Source organism: Carcharodon carcharias, chromosome 28 (genome assembly GCF_017639515.1).
Source record: "Carcharodon carcharias isolate sCarCar2 chromosome 28, sCarCar2.pri, whole genome shotgun sequence".
Classification (NCBI taxonomy): Eukaryota; Metazoa; Chordata; class Chondrichthyes; order Lamniformes; family Lamnidae; genus Carcharodon; species Carcharodon carcharias.
This window is the reverse complement of record NC_054494.1, coordinates 21,783,470-21,807,944: the sequence shown is the minus strand read 5'-3', so window position 1 is coordinate 21,807,944 and position 24,475 is coordinate 21,783,470. Positions and strand designations below refer to the sequence as shown.

At 39.4% G+C, this 24,475-nt stretch overlaps 1 protein-coding gene across 2 annotated transcripts in view; it reads left to right on the top strand.

The window, feature by feature from the left end:
* Nucleotides 1-24,475, top strand: part of kat6b (K(lysine) acetyltransferase 6B) — a 170,908-nt gene that overhangs the window by 20,288 nt on the left and 126,145 nt on the right. The window contains exon 2 of one of the 2 annotated variants that reach the window (XM_041176217.1): nt 15,767-15,818. The exons of the other annotated variant lie outside the window; for it this stretch is intronic. Coding sequence (XP_041032151.1) covers nt 15,767-15,818 — 52 coding nt within the window. The remainder of the gene's footprint in view (nt 1-15,766; nt 15,819-24,475) is intronic. 2 annotated transcript variants of the gene reach the window in all.

The window sequence follows — 24,475 nt, the reverse complement described above, 5'->3', positions numbered from 1 at the left end:
ATTACCCCATAAAATTGTTCATTGGTTCCTGAAAGCAATGCCTACAAAGGCCAACATCTTTGACTGAGGTCTTCAGCTTAAATGTCACCTGAATGTTGAGAATTTCCTGCAGCTGCAATAGACACGCTCTACATGGAAATAAGAGAGGAGCAGATCACGTGTGTTTTTCACGGTATTTGGCAACCTGCAGCATGATAAGACAAGATAAAGTATGGAATCCAGAAAGGGATTTCTCAATTTTTTGGAATTTTGTGCCATTTATGCAGTCAGAGAGGAGGGTTTGCTTGATGGTTGGAAATGGATTGTGGCAGGTTCAGGTATGCTATGAATAGTGTGTGGCAGGTTAGGATGGGATGTAAACTCAAGGCCTGGGCACCTGACTGAATTTAATTCCTGGGCTGAGCACTGTGGTCTTCATTGGTACATGTAAAAATTTAATTTTTAGAATATTTGTTTAATTTGCTAATTAGATTATTTGTGTTTTATCTGGATGTAGTCAACTGGCTCAAGAAAAAAGTACATAAAAAGTTTTTCAAATGTTTTAGTTATTTGACTGTGCTTGACCTGCATTTTCCATTCTAAGAATAAGATTGCATAAGATCTAAGTTGGGTTACAACTCACTTACTTTTAAGTAAATTACAGCTGTCAATTAATTTCATTTAATTTCTATGATTAATGTGCATTAACAAGTTGGTCTTCCAAAGAATTAACCTGTTAATTGCATAAGCTAACTGCAAAGAATTTTCATAATGTTAAACCCATTGTATTCCTCTAGCCCAGCCTTCTCTGTTTTGTGAGTAAAACCTAAATGCTGCTGATGCTGGAAATCTAAAATAAAAACAGAACGTGATCAGGACACTCAACAGATAGGCAGAACCTGGTGAGAAAACATGAGTCAAATGGCATTTCAGGTATAAAGTTTCCTGCAGAATTTAGTGAGGTAAAATTTATACCTTAATCGTTAACTGATTTGTGTTTTCACAATGGATGCTTCCTGACCTGTTGAGTGTCTCCAGTGTTTTGTTTTTGTTCTCGATTTCTTTTGGAACCTTTCTTCATCACTCAAACTCTCATTCCTGCTAACATTCTTATGAATCTTCACCGTACCATTTCCATTGGCTCCAACATTCCCATAATAGGTTGTCCATAGTTGCACACAATACTCCAACTGTGGCCTAATCAATGTCTTGAATAATTGCAGCATCACTTCCTTGTTTTTATATTCATTGTTCCTATGTGTAAAACTCAGGATTCCTTTTTTTATGGCTTTTTTTCTACCTGTGTTGCCACTTTTTAAAAATTTATATATCTGCACTCTTAGTTCTTGCTGTTTTCCATTCTAAGAGTCTTAAGTGTTCAAGGTATAATTGATTTTGTTGTTCTTTCTCCCAAAGTGTATTACTGCATGTTCCACAGCATTGACCGACATCTCTGCTAGCCTTTTGATATCCTGGAATTGCCTGCATTTCTCCTCTCAGCTTGTCATGTCCTTAATTTGTATCATTAGCAAACTTTGACATTTTTCTTGTTCCTGTGTCCAAATCACTTTACATAAATGGAAAGTGAGAGGTGCCGGCACAAATCCCTGTTGTTTGATGTGATGTAATTGTAATAACCCAAAGAAAATATCCATGTGCTCTATCATTAGTAACAAAACTGTTATTAGCGTTGACACCCTTTTCAGTTTTTAAGTCATTACCCAAGCACAAGCAGGTATTTAAATGATAAACATATCACTTATGTCAGTTTTTGAAGCGCGCATGATTAAAAGTGAACAGATCAAAGGAAAGCTGAATCATCTGTGGGAATTGTATTCGTGTTTCTTATTACAATTACTGGTTTTGAAGTACAAGTGATAAGACTTGGTTTGGCTGTATCATATTCATTCCACTGCAGACTCCATACAAGTACTGATAGATAATAAAATAACCTTTCCATCTAGCTTGGTGTTCTACATATTAATTGCCTGTTCAGCAATGATCCAGAACACTTTTTTTTATCCTTCTGTATTAACTGATGCAAATGGTCCTGTTTAATTATTAAAAATGACTCAGAATATCTCTTTGACTTTTGTAAGTTGACCTGACAATGATGTACCTGGAATCAGAACCGTAGTACTTGACCTTCTTCAAAAAAACTGTAATTCAACAAATTTGTTATCTTAAGGAGAGAGTAAAATATTGTCTGCACCTTCAGTCAGCTGTACAAGAGCTCTGTAATGTAGGATGTAATCTTGTTCATAAAACAGCAAAATGCTGAAGAATAACAAGCTTTCCAGTAGAATTAAATGTTCTAACTCTGTCATTGAAAAAAATATTTCTGTTTCATATAATGAGTCAAAACCCAAAGGAGAAATAATATCTGTTACTGTAAATTGGGAAATTTTGGTTCCATTTCAAATTAGCTATTGTGATTAAAGATAGGGTTTATTTTGCCTTCAGTTTCATGTAGGGTTTTAAATTTAACATTTTATAGAAGTTACATCGCCTGCTCCCCTGAGATGTCTGTATGAAATTTCCTTTATTTTCTGATCAGGTTGATCTGTGAGGGCCAATCTACTAGCTGTGTTACTAGCTCTTGTCAATGAATTCAATGTGGCTATGTACCCTAATTATATTTTTGCTATTTCGTATCTATGTCTAGGTGCTCCAAAATCCAGTCTGTTGTTTGTTTCCATTGAACCCTTTTCAGGACAACTTTCATTGAAGAAAGACTTGGCATTTTTTTTAGCACTTTTCACAGCCACTGGATCTCTGAAAGCTCTTTACAGTCAATGAAGCACTTTTGAAGTCTAATCAATGTTGTAATGTAGGAAATGTCAGTTTGCACATAGCAAACTCTAATAAACAGCCATGCAATAATGACCCAATGGTCTGTTTTTGTGATCTTGTTTTAAGGGATAAATATTCACCAATGCTTTTCATCGAAATAGTGATTTGGGATCTTTTACACCTACCTGCGTTTTTAAGTCTTTTTTTATTCGTTCAAGGGATGTGGGCATCACTGGCTAGACCAGCTTTAATTGCCTTTGTTCAGAGGGCATTTAAGAGCCAATTAAGATTCTGAAGTCACATGTAGGCCAGAAGATTTCCTTCCCTAAAGGGACACTAGTGAACGAAATGTGTTTTTATGACAATCTGCAGTGGCTTTCTGGTCATCGTCAGACTTTTAATTCCAGATTTTTTTTATTAAATTCAATTTTCTACTATGGTGGGATCCTGAACCTGGGTCCCCAGAGCATTACATTGAACACTAGTCCAGTGACAATACCACTATGCCACCACCTCCCCTATATCTGAGTTTAATATCTCAGTTGAAAGACTCTAATGATGTAGCACTCCTGCAGTACTTCACTAGAGTTTCAGTTCAGAATTTTTTTCTTGTGCTCAAGCTCTGGTGTGGGACTTGAACTCAGAACCTTGTGATTCAGAGATGATCGTGCTACCAATCGAGCCACAGCTGACACACTGATTTATGTCAGTTGATTTGAATAGGTTAACTAAAGTTCATTTTTGTGAATGCTGTTTTCCCTTCAAAGCAACTGTTTCCACAGCAAAACAATCCAACTTGTGTGTATATAAGACCAAGCAGTTGTTCTTTGGTTTGTTAGCTTTTGTTGCAAAGGGATTTGAGTATACTAGTAAAGAAGTCTTACTACAATTATACAGGGCATTGGTGAGGCAACACCTGAAGTACTGTGCACAGTTTTTCTCTTCTTAACAAAAGAAGGACGTACTTGCTCGAGAGGGAGTGCAACAAGATTCACTAGACTGGTTCCTGAGATGAGGGGATTGTCCTATGAGGAGAGATTGAATACACTAGGCCCATGTTCCCTAAAGTTTAGAAGACGGAGAGGTGATTTAATTGAAACATATAAAATTCTTAAGGGGCTTGACAAGGCAGATGAGAAATGTTCCCCTTAGTTGAGGAATCTAGAATGTTCGGGGGGGGGCGGTCACAGACTCAGAATGAGGGGTCTGCCATTTAGGACTTAGATGAGAAATTTATTCACTTGAGTTGTGAAATTTGGAACTCTGTACCCTGGAGAGCTGTGGACACTTGAATGTTGGGTATATTCAAGATAGGTAACTAGATTTTTGGGTATAAATGGATTTAAGGGGTAAGGGCATAGTGTGGGAAGGTGGAGTCGAGGTAGTACATCAGCCATCAGCAGACTTGAAGGGTCACATGGCCTACCTCGCTCCTATTTCTTGTGTTCTTACGTTTCCACATACTGAGGGAAGTGTAGGTAAGAATTACTAGAAAAATCATCTTTCTGACAAAGGAAATTGTAAAATATCTTGGTAAGTCATCATGGTTTGTATGGAGTTTTACTGATTACTGTATGATAATTTGCCTACCATTTTATGTATTTTTAAATAAATCAAGAAAGTAGATTTACCCTGTTTACAGTAGTCCAGTGGGGGTAATATTTTGCATCTTAAATACCAGAACATGGCGCCGATGACATAGTGATAACATCACTGGACTAGTAATCCAGAGGCCCAGGCGAATACCCTGGTGACATGGATTCAAATAACTTAAATTCAATTAATAAAAAAATCTGGAATATAAAGCTAGTCTCTGTAATGGTGCCCATGAAACTATCATTGATTGTTGTAAAAACCCATCTGGTCTACTAATGTCCTGTAGAGAAGGAAATCTGCCATTCTTACCTGGTCTGGCCCACATGTTACTCCAGATCTACAGCAATGTGGTTGACTCTTAACAGCCCTCTGAAATAATCCAGCAAGCTACTCGGTTCAAGGGCAATTTGGGATGAACAGCAAATGCTAGTGACAAATGCTAGTGATGCCCACGCCCCGTGAAAGAATAAATGAATGATGTGAGTCATACATCTCTATTAAATAACTTAAAATGATTAATCAGGCTGGACCATGCCAACCTAAAATGTTAGAGAAGTCAGACCTCAGAGCCATGATCTATCAATTTAACTTTTAAACCCTTTTGCGCTATTGTATCTGAACCATGATTTAGCTGTTCACTTTGTAGTGCAGATTTAAATGGGTCATCTCCTGGTGTAAGGTGAGAAATAAAAGCAGAAAATGCTGGAAACATTCGGGTCAGGCAGCACCTGTGGAAAGAGAAACTAGTTTACGAGCTTTCATCAAAAAATCACATTTATGTAAAGTGCAAAGTATTATACTATAACTATTTGAACTGCTTTTTGAGTCAAATTCATGAAACGTCTGTTAAGTATACCTTGTGTAATGAACTTAGACCCTTTGTTGTTTTTTATCTTATAAAAAGTTAACTTAGCCATTGATTCCGTGTGTGAGCTGCATATTTTAACCTGACCCTTATGGTCCAGATTTGCTGGGAAAACAATGGTAACTTCAATGTGTATGCTGTAATTAGTGTATAAATAACCCAACAATCTTTGGTGAAGAAGAGATACCCCACGAATTGGGAATCACCATTATTTGCTGGATTACTGCTACTCTGCTGTTAGTTTTGCAGAAACCGGAATTTACTGTCAACATCCCTGTGCATTCCAAGAAATTGCTGCATTTGTGCTGTTAAAACAAATGAAATTTGCCTCTGAAAGTTATGGCTGGGACTAAACATAAGGACCCTATTAATGACTCGGTTTATTTTCCTGTAATGGCACTCGACCTCAGAGGCCCAGAAAGGGAGCAATTGAAACACTGAAGTCTCCTGCAGTAGGTAAATTGTTCCCAGAGGTATTTAATATATAAACTTTTAAAGACATTTACTTGCTTTCCACTTCTCTGTCCTCATTCTCTCTCGCTTGCTCTCTCTGTCCAGTCTTCCTTTTCTTTTTTTATTTCTCTTTCTGTAGCTAATTTGCCTGTGGTGTCACCTTATTCCTTCTCCATCATGCATCTGTTTCTTTCGCTATCCTTACATTTTATTGACTAGGGAGGCAGATTGTTGACCCCGTTGTTCACCACAGGTCCCAGATGCCTCATTGACCTCAACGCTTCCAGCAATTTGTGTTGCAAAACTTTTTGAGCTGAAGGTTAAGGGGAAAATAGTCCAAATCATGAGGCATGCTCCTCAAAAAATGGCTCCAGCAAATTCTGGGCCATTTTATTTTAGTTGAGAAATGCACTGCAGCAACTATTTTTTTTAATCTATCTTCATAATTAATCAAATATGTCAAAATTGTTTTTGCATGAAAGAGCTGGTGGACTCAGTTACACCATCTTACACTATTACCTGATTTGCTGTTTTCCAAGATTGTCAACTCTTTTGCAATTTCTGATCTATGGCCTATTGTGGAAGAATGTGCATTGATTTAAAGTGGACAGCAAGATATTTCTTATAGGTTAGCTATTACAATAGTATATGTTCCAGGTATTAAGGGATAGAGTGAAGTCACAGCACTGGAAATGCTCATTGAAGAGTAGAGATTTGAGAACTAGTGTGTTTCAAATACGAGCAGTAACTGCCTATTAAGAGCTAAAATGATAGCTTCTCTTCAGGATCAGTTAATAATATGAACTATGTAATATAGTGGTGGTGGTGTGTTACAAATCACTTAGGGAGGTCAAGTTACTGTGGCAACATACACTTTTACATGCATGTTATAGCCTGCAGCTTTGGCTAGTGGTAATAGAGGCTTCGACTTTCTTTTCATTACACGGCTGACCAGGAACCTCTCCCACTCTTACTGCCTGTCATTGGCTTTTATTGGAAGGATTTACAGGTAGATAATCAACCTGTTTGGCCGCATTGTGAATGCACCTTCCTTGGCCATCAAGTCCTGGGGTGGGACGCAAACCCAGAGCTTCTGGCTCAAATGGAGAACGCTACCCACTGTGCCACAAGGCCCATGTCATGTGATACTGAAGCATAAATACCAGAGAAGTCTAGATTTAATCTTCCGTCAATGCTAATTTAGTTAGTCACAGTTGACGACTAATTTTGGCTTCAGGTTTTTTTTTTGCTCTTGATCACTATCTAGTAATTGGTTCTGTTATAAAAAAAATTGTGTGGTTATTGCATGAAGATTCTTCTGAGCTGTGATGACTACCAAAATTAAATAAATTGCTAATTGCCATTGTCGAGCTTCACATATGCTTTGATGAGGCATACGTCAAGTAGGAGTCAGCACCTTCGGGAGTCTGAGGAAAGAAATGGGGAAGAACAAGGTGTGAAAAGACTGGGTGTTCTGCATCTGTTTCTTTTGTTAAGAAATGTGCCCAATTTCTTAGCTGATTGCAATCAGTTGTACGTGGCTCTTTCTGTCCTTAACTACCTATGCTCTCCTTGAGAAAGTGTTACACTATCTGCTCTGTAATTTTTAAAAAATGAACTTTCAATAAGTATGTAATTAAAACGCTAGCATTTGGCATACATCACCTGTTAACAACAGGGAAAATATCTTGAAGCTTGGGAAAAATTTTGATATGCCTGGTAATTAAGCATTTTTGAATTGACTTGAATCTTTTTTTTAAATGCAGAGGCTATTTTTACATTCACGAAAAATTAAGTCAGTGAACATCTGCAGACGACTGCAAAGACAGCCAAATTGTCAAAAAAAATTCAAATTCCTTTGAACAAACATTTTGCTTGCCTACTCACCCAGTAAAATTACTTAAAATGCTGAAACACAAAGATTAATTATTTTCTTAGAAAACAAATGTCTGTTGTACTCTGAATTGCTAGGAATATGGTCTGCATGTGGCCAAATTGGAAATGCAGAATACTAATTTTTAAATCGAGGACAAAGCATGAAAAATAGAAATTGAGATCTTCAAACTAACAAATTGTAGCTGCAGTAGACTGCCACTTAAAGCTGAATGGTTAATTGTGATGAATTTCAATATTCTGGAGATAGTGGACAGGCTAGAGAATTGATTAGCTGCAAAGTAGGTGAAGCCTTGAATTCTAAAGACTCAGCTTATCAAATGTAGGAACAGATAGGCACACCTAGGTCTAGGAACTTTCCAAGTGCATATTGTTGGAGTCTAACTAGCTTAAACCAAGCAGTTTAGGAGAAAATGACACTTGTATTCTTCCACTATTTGTCCAACCTGGATGACCATATCACTTCAGAGTGTATATAGCCTTTGTATGGAATCAGGTTGATGGATTAAATTACCATTTCTTCCATATTTTCTCCTGGAATACAGTTGCATTACGTAAATGGCAGTATCTTCAAATATGGTGTTAACTTCTCAAGGTGTGGTTCTGTTAATTTTTTTTCTTGGTGGAAAAATTGCTTTGCTTTTTAAAACCTTGATGACATCATAATTTCAAGGTTTCTTCAGGAAGGCATTGTAAATTTAAGGAGTTGAGCAAAAGCTGATGGAGTCAAGTTGTTCCAAAATGACTCCTGGCTTACAGGTTATACATCTGGCATCCAGGTTCAATATGATTTTGAACCCTTAGCACCTGTGATGATACTGGTTTTATATCCAGACATGTCATAGTATTTACAATAAGGGTGTGAAGGTTTATACCTTTGCCCACAGTAAATGAAGTTGAAGAATCAGCCCATCAATTTGTGGCAAACATTTTAACCTGTGAACCACTTAGCTCCACACCATGGAGATGTCTGTGCCACAGATAACTAATTAAAATACAAAAAAAAATCATATTTTAGAACTTGATTTAAATAAACAATGTAGTGTTTTATATTATTGAATACATTCTTTTCACATTTAACCACTTCTGTAAGGATATGACGTTGCTAATATTTGCTATTATTTATCTATCTGGTCTTGCATCCAACGTTTTTCACACTTCAGACTTAACTTTTTGAAGGTCAGAGTCATCATTTGGATTGTCAGAATTGTTCCTGAAAAACAGGAACCTGTCGTCTGTTGCTGGACATTCTGACTTTGAAAATTTGTGCCCCTCTCCAACAGCAAAAGCCAGGAATTTATAAGCAATTATCAATCTATAGAAGCTTTCATCAACAATTTTCTGCCCTTCAATCTTTGGTCTAAATCATTTCAAGAGCATTTCTAAGATATTCACATCCAATAGCTGATATATTTCCTCTCTGTCCCTCTTCTCTCTGTTGTGGTGTTGGTGCTGTTCACTGTCTCTATCACCGAGATATTTGGGCTCACTGCATTTTTTCCCTTCCCACGCTCTGCTTATACTTTGTGTAGTGTTGGATTTACCTTGAATTTTCTGACCTGGGTGTACTGAAAAGGTCTATTCTCAGCACTGCATCTTACTGGTGGATTTTGGATTTCGGTAGCAATGTGCACACAGCACTGAAAATTGACTTTTCCAAATTATCGACTAGCAAAATTCAGTGGGCAAACCCTTAGAAATTGTGTATCCAGTTCTGCAGGCTTTATCTGGGTAAATACCTGGGTAATCCAGCGTGAAATGTTTTCCCTTTGTCATTACCTGTTGCATGAAGCCAGATGCAGAGTGAAGGTGTCAAATAGGATACCTTAACACCAAACTCACAACCTCTCTTTTATATTTATTCTTGGGATGCAGACATTGCTAGAAAGGCTAGCCTTTGTTCCCCATTCCTAAATGCTCTTGAGAAGGTGGTGGTGAGCTGCCTCCTTGAACAGCTGCAGTCCATGTGGTGCAGGTACATGCACCGTGCTGTTAGTAAGGGAGCTCCAAGATTGGACCAAGGAACAGCGATTATAGCTCCAAGCCAGGATGAGTGATTTAGAGGAGAACTTGCAGGTAGTGGTGCTCCCAAGTGGAACGAGGGAAGTGGGGCACAAGAGACCAGAGCTGAAAGATTGCTGAGTTCTCGGAATGTTGTAGGCCTGGAGGATGTTACAGAGATGAGGAAGGCCAAGGTCTTGGGTGGATTTGAAAAATTTAAATGAGCGGAGATGGGGAGGGGAGGCAGGAGGAGCCAAGAGCCAATGGAGGTTAGTGGGGACAGAGCCAATGGGCGTGTGGAGCAGGATATTGGCAGTAGAGTTTTGAATGAGCTGGCTTATGGAAGGTGGCTAAGAGAACATTGGAATAGTCAACTTTGGAGGTAACAATTGCATGGATCAGGGTTTTAATAACGTATAAGCAACAGCATAGGCAGCTTTTGTTACTTGAGACTTTCTGACTTTGAAAACTTGAAGTGGAAATTGGAGCATTTTGTGATGGAGTGGATTATGTAGTCAGCAGCTCACCTTGGGGTCAATAGGCACCAAGGTACAGTCAACCTGAGGTGGAGGGAGAGGAAAATAGAATTTGAGCTAAGTGCCAAAGACAATGGTTTTGGTCTTTCGGGTGCTAATTGGAGGAAATTGTACTTCATCCAGATCTAGATTTTGCTCAAGCAGTGTGACAACAGACCATGAAGGAGTTAGGAGAGATGTTGCAATGTTAGAGCTAGATGTTGTTACCAAATATGTTGAACCTGACCATGTCTTTTCAGATGATTTTGCCTAAGCTGGGGGAGATGGTAATGCAGTGATAATGTCACTGGACTAGTTGATGGAATTTGAATTCAGTTATTAAATCTGGAATATAAAGCAAGACTCAGGGATGGGGACTATGAAACTATCATTGTTGTAAAAAAAACCATCTGGTTCGCTATTATCCTTCAGGGAAGGAAATCTACCATGCTTACCTGGTCTGTCCTATATGTGACTCCACTGGGCTGTAGAAAATTAAGTCCTCTCCAGCACTTGATAACCAAGAGGCTGCTGGAAAGTGTCACACTATCGAAGATTGAGGTGTAAAAGCTGGCCTATGCCTGCAAATAATTACTTTTACTGGGCTATGGTTCACAGCACCAGTGCCTTTCAATACGGTAAGCTATTTGACTGTGGGGAAGAGCAGACAAACTGGCTCTTTTCCTTGTAGAATATCAACTTGGATACTTTTCATCAGAAGTCACTGTATAATGGTGTCTCCTCCAATTCCCTATCAGAAACACTAAGCCATTTGCAGCACTCTTGTTGCTAACTTTTAGAAGGCTTTCGACAAAGTCCCGCATAAGGGATTGGCGTGTAAAATTAAAGTGCATGGGATTGGGGGTAGTGTATTGAGATGAATAGAAAACTGGTTGGCAGACAAGAGACAGAGTAGGAATAAACAGGTCTTTTTCCGAATGGTGGGCAGTGATTAGTGCGGTACCACAGGGATTGGTGCTGGGACCCCAGTTATTTACAATATAAATGATTTAGATGAAGGATTTGAATGTAATATCTCCAAATTTGCAGATGACAGAAAGCTGGGTGGGAGGGTGAGCTGTGAGGAGGATGCAGAGATGCTCTGGTGTGATTTGGACAAGCTGAGTGAGTGGGCAAATGTATGGCAGATACAGAATAATGTGGATAAATGTGAGGTTATTCACTTTGGTAGCAAAAACAGGAAGGCAGATTATTATCTGAATGGCTATAAATTGAGAGAGGGGAATGTGCTGCGAGACCTGGGTGTTCTTGTACACCAGTTGCTGAAGGTAAGCGTGCAGGTGCAGCAGGCGGTAAAGAAGGCAATGGTATGTTGGCCTTTGTAGCCAGAGGATTCAAGTACAGGAATAGGGATATCTTGCTACAATTGTACAGGGCCTTGGTGAGACCACACTTGGAATATTGTGTGCAGTTTTGGTCTCCTTATCTGAGGAAGGGTGTACTTGCTATAGAGGGAGTGCAGCGAAGGTTTACCCGACTGATTCCTGGGATGGCGGGACTGAGATATAAGGAGAGATTGAGTTGATTAGGATTATATTCGCTGGAGTTCAGAAGAATGAGGGGGGATCTCATAGGAACCTATAAAATTCTAACAGGACTAGACAGGGTAGATGTAGCAATGATGTTCCCGATAATGGGGGAGTCCAGAACCAGGGGTCACAGACTGAGGATACGGGGTAGACCATTTAGGACTGAGATGAGGAGAAATTTCTTCACCCAGAGAGTGGTGAGCCTGTGGAATTCGTTACCACAGAAAGTAGGTGAGACCAAAACATTGTATGTTTTCAAGAAGGGGTTAGATATAGCTCTTGGGGTGAAAGGGATCAAAGGGTATGGGGAGAAAGCGGGAGCAGGTTATTGAGTTGGATGATCAGCCGTGATCATAATGAATGGTGGAGCAGGCTTGAAGGGCCGAATGGCCTACTCCTGCTCCTAGTTTCTATGTTAACTTATATCTGATCATTTAAAAGTGCCGGTACATATAAACTAATGTCTTTGGTTATAGTTATTGTATGATTTTGGTTAAATCAGGTTTACCTTTTTCATTATTTGATAGCACTTTACTTTTCTCCCAAGTGTCTTGAAGTTACCAGCTCAACAGTTGATCTGATGTACATTAAACAAACTATCTATCCTGTGGAGTTTTAAGCAGGCAACACTGGCATCTAAGTACCTGAGAACAGCCAAAGTTTTGCTTTAGATATGTAAATGTTCTTAGTCATGCTGGGAAGTCTTTAGTCAATATTTCGAGTTTTAACTGATCTTGTTTCAGAAATAATTTTCCTGATAAAATAACCGGGAAGAAAAGTTTGAATGTGCAATATGTTCTGTCATAAGCAATTAGTTAAGTGGTTTCTACTCTGTGAAGAAGTGGTTTTTGAAGTATCAGCATGCTTTTAAAATGGTGTACTGTATGCTGTATGTAAAGTCAGGAGGATTACATTTGATTGTGAATACAATTAAAATTTTACCATGGAAGTCAAATTTACTACGAATATTTCTATGAATTTTATGTGCCGCCCACTTATTTTGATCTTGTTGAAACTTTCTTAAATGTAGCATGGTGGCCCTTTGGTTACTTATTTAACATGATCACTGAAATGCTGTATGTTCTGCAATAATTGAAGAGAGCCATCACATTTTAACCAGCAGGTGGTTTCCATCCACCTTGGTTCCACAATACCAGGGTCCAGAGGGGATTATCAGCATAAGCAGCAGCTTGCTTTTGACAGTAGTATGTCCTTGTTGCTATTGATTGGTTTGTTCAATGAAGTGAGAAACATTGATTTAGTCTTAAAACTGGTAGTTATGTGATAATCTTGAAGATGAATGGATGTCAAGTGAGATATTGGTGGGGATGAAATCAAATAAAATTGGAGTTATTTATTCCTATATGGCAGCAATAATACTTTAGTGGTGTTGAATTGTAGCTGTATTTGCTAGGTCCTTGACAGCACCATTAACTAGGGAATACCCAGATCATGCAGAGATTGCCTTATGGACAAAGAACATTTGTGCAATTGCAGATGAGGTTGAGAATGATTTTATCCCTCCATTTTACTTCTTTCATTCTCTCGTAAAGGCATTGATTCCTTGCTGAGATATGTTTACATGAGTGCCAGCCACCCTCCATAATTCAATCTTGTGGTCATTATTTGTCATTTTGCCTTTAATTTACAGTAAGTTCCAGTCCAAAATCCCAGAGAATCTCTGGGCAAAGGCAAATATAATGAACTGCTGGTGCCAGTTAGCTGCTGAAAGTAAAATCCAGCCCAGTAGGTTGTTTCCATTCTTATGGAAACAAACTGGAATCTTCCTTCCTCCATTACTGTCGAATCAGATCTCTCACTCCAAACCAATAAGGTATGAACATATAGGATCTTGCCTCCCTTCATCAAAGAGATTGTTGAGATCTACTGTCGAGGCTTATTCGCAAGTAATGGCTACTAGGTTAAGGTTGTTGTGCAATAAGACCAGTTACGCAAGATACACTGGAATGGACCAGCTCTGACTTTGAGTATCTGGGTATCTTAACTTCATGATATCAATATATTTCACTGCCAAGCAGCTCAGTGTAATTTCTGATTTTCGCATTTAACTGTTCGTGTGATTGATGGATATTTCTATCTAATTTACACTTTAATAGCTGTGAGCACTGTTAGACTTAGAAGCTCCCCATGTCTAATAACACATGAGGCAGACAAAGCACGTGCTTATGAGTGTTATGGATTCACTTTCTGTCGCCATCAGGTCCTGGATGCGATTTTAACCAGGAGCTTCTAGCTTAGAGGTAGGGACGCTACCCACTGTGCCACAAGACCTCCTGAGCATTGTTAGCCTCGCCATTTATTTCTCAGGAATATTTAGCCAGTGATCTCCTTTGAACTTATTCCCTTCAGTATGGTTATTTATTTTTGAAAATTTTTTGCATGGAAAATTTAGACTTATACAACACTTATTTACAGAAATTGTTCTGTACAGTATATGGTTTGGAATCAGAGGAAGAACAAATAAACTTTGGATATATGTTTCCTTACAGAATCCATACTCTTTTCCCACCTCACTAAAAATGCCAGACAAGGAATGCCACTCCCAATACAGCTTGGGATCTGAGGTGATTTGGCTTTTTATTTATTGTTACTTTTTGCAGGGAATCACAGAACTAATTTGCCAGTCGCCTTCTTCCTCTTGAGTTCTCTGCCGGAAGGCAGGTCTGACCTACAACACCATGACAGGGCAGGTCCCAAATCCACCCCAGCCAGAACAGGGATCAAATCCCATACTGTTGGCACTAATCTGATCCACACTGGCCATCCAGCCAACTGAGCCTACCAGCTCCCCACAGAGTCTGAGTTGCTGTGGCAGCACACACTTTTACATGTGTGATGTAGTCTGGAGCTATGAATAGTGATAGTAGAGGGTCCAATTTTTTTCCGTCACATGGCTGACCAGGAATCTCTCCCATTCTTGCCTGCCATTGATGTATGTTGGAAGGATTTACAATTTGATACTCGGCCTGTTTGGCCACATCATGAATGCACCTTCCTTGACCATCAAGCCTTGGAGCGTGAATTGAACCTGGAACTTCTGGCTCAGAGGGAGGGATGCAACCCACTGTGCCAAATGACCTCCTTTACTTGCCAATCCAAAATTGAAATCCAATGGAATATGGCATGGGCTTATGGTCATGAGTATTTTTTTCTTTACCCCTGCCCTTGCGGTCAGAACAAAAAACACTCAAAACAGGGTATAGAATGGCCAATATTACTTTCTGTATTTTTGGAGTGTTCACCAAATTGTTTGGATGTTAGCTTCTAAGACAAACATGTCCAAGCTTTTTGTCTCTGTGGGTGACATCATTGTGTACTATAGAGCCTTGATGCTAAAAAGTAAATCCACCTTCTCATTTATGTATCTGCACTCCTGTTACTGATGTTTACAGAACTTGATTTTCTGACTTTGGATTTATCTGCCAATAAAGCAATAGCACTAACAGCAACAGTATCCAAACTAACAATCCCTCAAAATTCGAACAAAATTACATTGAATTTAAAAAATGGGATTAAATTGCTTAATGTTCAAGGCGCAAATGGCTGAAATAAGTGTGTCATCAGCCATGTTTGAACACCCCTGCTGTCAGGAGATCTAAAGTTCCAAATTTTCAGTTTATTATTACCTGTAGACTTATCTATTCTAACAGGCTCCTGGGCAGCCTCCTGCATTCTACCCCCCACGGACATGAGTTGAATACTTTAACACGCTATCTTATGCTGTCTAAAGCCTGAGGAGACTTTTGACAATCTTCAGGCAGAATGTAAAGTAGAAGCTAGTGGCATATTACTTTATTTTTTATATGGTATAGCAGTACATTACTGTCAGTTTTCATTGTGGAATCCATATTTAATCCAATCCTTGCCAATTACACAATCCCAATTTAATGGCAATTAACTTGTATTGTCATAGTTATAATTAGCAAAGATTATTTAAATTTTGAATACAAACTTTTATGTAATTATGTAGTAATGGGGTTGAGTCATTCAAGTATCCTGCACTAAGAGACATCTCCATCATTATAATATGTAAATGAGGTCCTGTTTCTCCGATTTTAGCAGTCATTTGAATTTAACATTAGATGGCCATGTTTTCCCAGGCTCAAGAAAATCTGGCAGCTAAAGGGAGGCAGGAGCAGCCAAATCCATCAGGTGAGTGTTTTATAGAGCACTGCTTGTGGACCAGAGGAACAGGAGTGTTCCCCATCCCACGGCTCCTCTTCCCTGCACCCTGACCACTCCTCCCACCCTCTCCCCTCCAGCTCCTCAAGCAAACCTGCTGCTACAGTTGGCTGCCCACCCCTCATTCCCACCCCATAATCTAACCCAGGCCTTTCCTCTTGAATGCAGACCTACTCCCCAACCAACCTCATCTCTTTTCTCCTGATTGCTGGGGACTGCCCCCAATATTGGCTTTCCCACTTGACAGCTGACCAGCCTCAATCTGACTGGATGCTTAGCAGAAAACAGAGTGAAATAATGATACTAAGGTACCAACGTTTTCAGGTTCCTTTCTGCCCTCCATAAATGTGCATTCTGCTCCCTCCCCACCTCTTCATAAATATAAGGACTGTGGACTTGAGTTCTAAAGCTGCAGCTTTTCAGAGCAGTGCCAGCCTGCAGCTGGTGTGCAGTGCAGTGCTCCCCTCTTAATATGTTGGTTTCCCCCTTGGTGCATGTGACCATGAGGGCAACAGCAGAACGATACTTAAAAGGTAGGGCATAAACAGATACTCTGTAAACATTTTTATCCTGCTTGCTTGTGACTGGCGGAACACTTCTGATGTCTCCTGCCCTGCCCCAAAAGTTGTTTGTAATGTGTTAGGCAGTTAACCCTCTAGTTTGCTCAGCATGTGGATAAAGTCTCTCTCTCTTGGAGATTAGAGAAAGCACAGAAGAGGTTTATGAGAATGGTTCCAGAGATGAGAAACTTCAGTTATGAAGATTGGAGAAGTTGAGACTCTTCCCTGGAGAAAAGAAGGCTGAGAAGAGATTTGAAAGAAGTATTCAAAAGCGTAAGAGGCATGGACAGAGTAGACAGAGGAAACTGTTCTCACTCGTGAAAGGATTGAGAACGAGAGGGCTTGAACTTAAAGTAATTGGCAAAAGAAGCAAAAGTGAAATGAGAGAGAACTTTTTCATGCAGCAAGTGGCCAGGGTCTGGAATGCACTGTCTGAGAGTCTGGTGGAAGCTGGTTCAATTGATGCATTCAAGAAGGAACTAGATCATTACTTGGAAATAAAACAATCTGCAGGGTTACGGGGAGAAGGAAGAAGAATGGCACGAGGTGAAATGCTCATTCGGAGAGCTGGTGCAGACACGATAGGCTGAATAGCCTCCTGCAGTGTAACAATTCTATGGTTCCTCCTTCTCCAAGACTTAATAAAGTATATGGGATCCTGGGCGTTATATATAGAGGCATAGAGTACAAGAGCCAAAAAGTTAAGCTAAACCTATGTAAAACAATAGTTCGTTCCCAGCTGGAATTGTGGTCAATTTTGGAAGGATGTGAAGGCTTTGGAGAGGGTGCAGAAGAGATCTATTGAGATGCTTCCAGGTATGAGGGATTTCAGTTGTGTGGATAGAGTGGAAAAGCTGGGGTTGTTCTCCTTCAAACAGGGACAGCTAAGGGCGATTTAATAGATGCGTTTAGATAGAGAGTAATAGTTTTCAATGGTTGATGGGTTGATGATCAGAGAGCACAGAATTAAGACTATCACGAACCAGAGGCAACATGAGTGGTTAGGATTTGGTATACACTGTCCGTTAAGATGGTAAGGTTCAATAGTAACCTTCAAAGAAAAGTGAAACTTGAAAGCGAAAAAGATTGCAGGAACATAGGGAAAGAATGGGGTAGTGGGACTAACTGGATTCCTCTCCGAAAGAGCTGACACGTTTTCAAATCCCTCCATGGCCTTACCCCTCTTTATCTGTAATCTCTTCCAGCCCCACTGCCCTCAGAGATCAGTGCACTTCTGATTCTGGGCTCTTGAGCTGTGCTCTGATTTCAGTCATTCCACCGTTGGTGGATATGGCCTCAGCTGTCAAGGCCATAAGTTCTGGAATTCCTTTTCTAAACCTCTCCTCCTCTCTACCTCGCTTTCGTCCTTTAAGATAGTCCTTAAAATCTACCTCTTTGCTTTTGGTCATCTGCCCTAAAATCACCTTGTATAGCTTGGTGTCAAATTTTGTTTGATAATGCTCCTATGAAACGCCCTGGGACATTTTATTACATTAAATGCACTGTATAAATACAAGTTGTTATTTTGCTGATCAATATCCTGTCTCTGCGTTTCAGTGATAGCCTCTTTTACAGAAAAAGCTACATCCCTTTCTTTCTGACCCATCACTGTAATGCAACTAGGTTTCAGAAATATCTACTAAATTTTTAATGGAAACATTTGCTTATAATCCAGCACACTCTTTCTAGTATTAGATAAAAACATCTCGAGGAATTCCATTTGTTGTCAGTCATTTGAGTTTCACCATAACTGAAATGGACAGCCATTACTTTTAGTGAATAGCTGGAAAAATGGGCAGTATGGGGAAGTATGTGGTTCAACTCCTTTGTTAGCCCCAACCCCACTCGCACCCCAGCCCCACCCCCAAACAAGTATTCCAGTGCTTCCAGTTTAAAATTTTCTGATCTGTGTTTAAATCCCTTCATGGTCTTGCATCTCCTAAGTAGCCTCCTTTAGCCATCTAGGGCCCACTCTGGGACTCTCTCCTCTTAACCCTTCTGCCTCTCCAATTCCCTTTCTCCTTTTAAGACCCTCCTTAAAACGCATGTCATTGACCAAACCCTCCTAATTTCTTCCTTTGACTCCAGTGCAGTTTGGTCTGATTACATCTCTTTAGGCTGATGTTGATGGATATAAAATTTTTCCCTCTGCTTATAGATTTTTTCATGAAACTAAGCTACCCTGTGGCACTATGAGCAGACATTTACTAACGTATATGAAACAAAAGGCAAAATGGAGTCACTCAAAGTCAATGTGCCATAATTCCACATATAATTTGTAATTGGGTTTAATCAATCGGTTCTTTTGTAAATCATTCAGTCTTAACTGTCATCTGAATGAAAAAAAATATTCATCTTGCCAGCAGCTGTTTCCAAGTTTTCACAGCTGTGCAGCATAGTTTTGGCTTTGCAAAAATATTAAATATGACTTCAAATATATTTTAAAGTTATTGGAAAATAATGAGAAACTTATTAGAAAGTTATGTCTTGTGTAATCCATTGGTTCTTTTTAAAGCATTTTGAATAATTCTGTTTCCTTGAGAGGACATCACGTCACACACAATGCAAAGAACTACAGTGTTTGGGCAAAGTAAATGTTTAACTTTGACTTGTGGTGTAATGAAGCTTTTGGTGGTTTTAATAACAATCAAATCAAAAAAGTTACCAACCAATTTTTGTATTGAAAATTCTGAAACGAACATTGTTTTCTATTGATTGCCACATAGTAACCAAACTATGAAAGGTAAGCTTCCTAATTTGTTCCTGTTGCATCCATTTAGTTGATAGCCAAATCAGCAACTGTCTTCCCTATAGGAAGTACTTGACTATGCAGGGCACATCCCCAATAACTCAGCAGGATAGGCTTCAAAAATGCAGCTTCCCATTCTATGTCACCACGCTTTGATGTTTTTGTGCCTTGTTCTACTATAGGACGCAAGAATCATAAAATGTAAACTTATTTGGGGTTTCTTAAATGCAAAAGTGCTAAGTTTTTGAAAATTGCCCTTTTATAATTTTTTGACTGTTAATTGAAATAATTTTTAATCTTATATAAACAGATATCTGCATATTACAATGCAGTGTTCTTTTGGTTGGAATGGGAAAGAAGGTTAAAAATTCTGACATTGAGTAGTTTAATAACTGCAAGTGTGCTTCAATTTTTAAAATGAATTTAAAAAACGTTATTTAGCATTTCTTTTTTAAAATTCAGCCTTGTGTTTTCTAAGTATAATCCTCATATGCTTACCAGTTGATCACAGCAAGCTTTTGATCTTTTGTTTCATTGGGTGATAAACATTTGTCTTCAGTACGTGAAACACTGAAGAGGCTAAAAGCAATTTCCTGTAATAAATTACTGAACTGGGGACTTGAGGAAAAGGCTTTTTCCCCTTAGTACAATATGTGTAAAATGTGACTTCTGGCTTATCATAGGTTATTGTTGTTGGTCGTTGTTCATTGCTCTTTGTGCCCACAGGTTTAAGATCATACAAGATTAGATTTATTAATTCATGAATACGCGCTGTAGGGAAAATGTCAAGCTGGTGCGAACAGTGTGAGCTTTTGTCATTGATTAGATGTGCTGTTATTATTATCTGAGCCTCAAATGCAGGAAGCTGCCAAGCTTTCTGTTAGGTACAAGTCAGTAAAAAAATAATCAACTAGGTATTAAACCATTTATGAAATTTTCTGAAGTGACTGGAAAAATACTAAAGGGGAGGGAAGTTGAACTAAGAACCGTCACTGTTTGTCATTATGTCTGCAACTTAGTTTCACGAGGGTTGCAGTATCTCTTCAGAATTGCATTCTGAAGTGCATTTCAGTAAATCAAATCATTCAAGTGAGCATTCTTAAGTTCTATGATTTTTATTTTAGTAATTGTCTAGCCAAGGATGTCAAGCATCGACAGTTCAAATTTATATAACGCCTTTAATGTATTAAAACATCCCAAAGCACTTCACAGAAGCATTATAAAACAAACTATGACCACCGAGCCACATAAGGAGATATTTAGACAGATGACCAAAAGTTTGGTGGAAGAGCCAAGATTTAAGGAGCATCTTAAAGGAGAGCTTAGGGCCTAGGCACCTGAAGGCATAGTTGCCAGTGTTGGAATGATTAAAATCCAGGATGTGCAAACAGCCAGAATTGCAGGAGCGCAAAGATCTTGAAGGCTTGCTGGGTCTGAGCAGGTTACAAAGATGGGGCTGGGTGAGGCTGTGGAGCAATTTTAAGGCCATGATGACAATTTTAAAATTGAGGCATTGATGCACCTGGTGCCAATGCAAGTCAGCTAGCACAGGTTGATGGTTGGACAGAATTTCCTGACAAGAGATGATGAATGAATAGGTCAACAGAGTTGAATAAGACTGTTTACAACATTGGCATCCTATCTGACCCCATGTTGAACATGCAACCCTATATCCTCTCCACAAAGACTGCCTACTTCCCCATCCATAACATTATTCGCCTCTGCCTCTCTGCTGCTGAAAGACTCAGCCATGCCTTTGTCTTCTTCAAACATGACTATTCCAATGCTCTTCTGGCCAGTTTCTCATCCTCTACTCTCAATATGCTGTCCTATTCTTTGCCAAGTACCAATCGCCCATTACCCCTTTACCCACTGACCTGCATTGTTTCTCGGTCTCCCAGTGACCAAAATTTGAAATTCATGTTGTGTTTAAATCTCTTCACAGCCTCATCCCTTCCTATTGCTGTAACCTTCTCCAGCCCCGCAACCCTTCAAGAACTCCATGCAGTTTCAGCCAGGCATCATGAATTTCCCCTCCCACTTTGCCACACCATTTGCAGCTGCGGCTTCAGCCATTTTTAGACCCAAAGCTCTGAAATTCCTCCCTAAATCTCTTGCCTCTCCAACTCCCTTAATACCTCTGTCTCTCCTTTTAAAACCCTTCTTAAAATGCATGTTCTTAGCCAAGCTTTTGGTCATCCTTCCTAATAATTTATTTTGGGTTGGTATTGATTTTTGTCTGATTCACCCTTGTGAGACTTTAAAAGTGCTATCTGAATGTAAGATGTTGCTGTCGTAATTGTTGAATTTAGAGTTATATTTTGAATCCTGTCATGATGTTAGGATAAAAAGATATTATTAACATCGTAACAGGGAGTGAACATAAGATTATTTTTTAGCAATATATTAATCCAGTATGTAATCCTTTTTAAGAAAAATATTCATGAATTACTATGTTTTTGAATTGGCAAACATTGAAGTGGTATCTTTACAATACCTTGATGGGAAGATAGTATTGTCACCAAGGGTTAAGGCTGTAAAATTTGTGATGTGACTTTCTGAAAATGTTTAAATTTGATTTAATTTCCTCCCATTAAGTTTCGAGAAGGCTGAAGCCATTGTCTTCAGAGCTAGCTCCAAACTTCATTCCCTAGCTACTGGCTCCATCCCCCTCTCTGGCAGCTGACTGAGACTAAACCAGACTTTTCAGAACCTTGATGTTATATTTGACCCCAAGATGAGCTACCAATGAATCTGTGCCATCACCAGGACTGCCTATTTCCACTTCGGTCACATCAATTTTGCCCTAAATCAGCTCATCTGGTGCTGAAACCTTTATTCATGCCTTCACTACCTTTAGACTTGACTATTCCAACACACACTCCTGGCTAGCCTCCCACATTCTATCCTGGTAAACTTGAGATCATCCAAAACTCTCCTGCCTATGTCCTTGCTTACACCAAATGGGTTCCACTATCACCCCTGTGCTTACTGACCTGCATTGGCTTCCAGTCAAGGAAAGCCTTGATTTTTAAAATACTCACCCTTGTTTGCAGATCCCCCTGTGACCTTGCCCCTTCCTAATTCTAATCTCCTCCTCCAACTCCACAATCCTCCAGATAGTAGTACTGTCATGATCCTTGGCCAGATTCTTAAGTTTTCGGTAAGATCCTATTTGGTACCAAAAACGTTTTGATTATTTAGATACAGTTTTGAGATTCAACACACCTGCTAATAGAATAAAGCCACAGGATTCTATGGGTTTTGAACAAATAAAAATAAACTTTTGTCGTGACTCACTGGGGATAGTGCACTGGAATATCAAGCCCCACTGTTCCCTGAGCCACGACAAATGTGAAAAGTTTGACCAAACCACCAGATTGCCCCAATTCTACCCAACTGTTTAACTTAGGTTAACAGAATATGAGCACCAGGTTTAATAAGTAAATAAAAACAAAAAAACTGCGGATGCCGGAAATCCAAAACAAAAACAGAATTACCTGGAAAAACTCAGCAGGTCTGGCAGCATCGGCGGAGAAGAAAAGAGTTGACGTTTCGAGTCCTCGTGACCCTTCGACAGAACTTGAGTGAGTCCAAGAAAGGGGTGAAATATAAGCTGGTTTAAGGTGTGTTGGATGGGGGGGAGAAGTGGAGGGTGTTGGTGTGGTTGTGGTGGGGGTTGGTGCTAATTGGATGGTAGGGCACTCAAGGTATAGCTCTAGTGTGGGTGGGGGGAGCATAAAAGATTTAAAAATATTTAAAAATAATGGAAATAGGTGGAAAAAAGAAAAATCTATATAATTTATTGGAAAAAAACAAAAGGAAGGGGGAAGAAACAGAAAGGGGGTAGGGATGGAGGAGGGAGGTCAAGACCTACCTAAAGTTGTTGAATTCAATATTCAGTCCAGAAGGCTGTAAAGTGCCTAGTCGGAAGATGACTACAACCACACCAACCCCCTCCACTTCTCTCTCTCTTCCCCCACCCCACACACACACACCTTAAACCAGCTTATATTTCACCCCTTTCTTGGACTCACTCAAGTTCTGTCGAAGGGTCATGAGGACTCGAAACGTCAACTCTTTTCTTCTACGCCGATGCTGCCAGACCTGCTGAGTTTTTCCAGGTAATTCTGTTTTTGTTTTTAATAAGTAAATAACTGTTTATTGAACAAATTGTCTTTAACTGGTGGCAAAAGAAAAAAATATGAACTGCTAACTTCTAACACTATAACTTGAACTCTACCCCTTCTTAAATCCCCATATACACACACACAACTACACAAAAGACACACAAAACATGGATTTTAAGGGTGGGATAAAACAGTTCAATAGCACCAATCCAGAGTGCAGGATTCGATGCGTTGATTTTGATCGATGTTTCCCAAATTCCTTTCAGTTCTTTGTTGATGACACGAGCTGGTCTTACACACTTTCAGTCTTTAGTTCACTGGTTGAGCACTTGCCTTTCAATGTCTCTAACAGTGATTATTTTTACCTCTTGACAGATTTTCTCAGAGCAGGTTATAGCGATATGAGGGGAAAAAGCCAGCTAGCTATTACTGTGGAATTACTGGAATCTTCCACACATAGGAGCAAGAGGTTTTAGGTCATCTTCCTTTCGGGCTAGGAGCTATTCAGCTGCATTGTTCTCTCACAAAACCTGATCACCTGGTTAGGGGCCAATTAAAATGTTGTTGTCAGGCGCTCCCTTGGTCTAGGACTCCTTTCCGGCACAATCCTGTCTTTCATGGCACACCCTGTTCCAGGACTGCAACATTGTATATTTCTCTCATCCTGTTCCAGTCGATGTGTCTCTCAAACTGCAGCCATTGCAATCCCAATCCAAAGTCCAACAAAAAATAAAAGACAAGGCCCTAACAAAAGTCCAACAGAAATGAAAAGATATGTTCTTTACACTTACTATACAAGGTCAGAAAGATAAAACAATTTACAATATCTATCTTATACTCTAATATTCAGTGTAAATAAGAGGTACATGTGACTTATAGGCAAACTGGCCGAACACACCACACTACACAATAAATGCCAAGTGCAACCAAAATAGATTCCATGGACTTTCTAACAGCCCACCCAGATGCTAGCAACATTGTGAGTCAACCAATCTCACTGAAACTCCATTTTTCTCTTTCATAAGCAATGTCAGTTTCACCTTCAAACTTCTGCCTTGGAATTCTCCCCAAAAGTCACTCCAACCCAAGAAGCTTCAGCAATGGCCAACCTCACTGGATTTCGATCTCATCTTCTGAGATTCTGTTCCCCTGGATTCTCAAGTCAACACTTGAGCACCAACTTGCAAG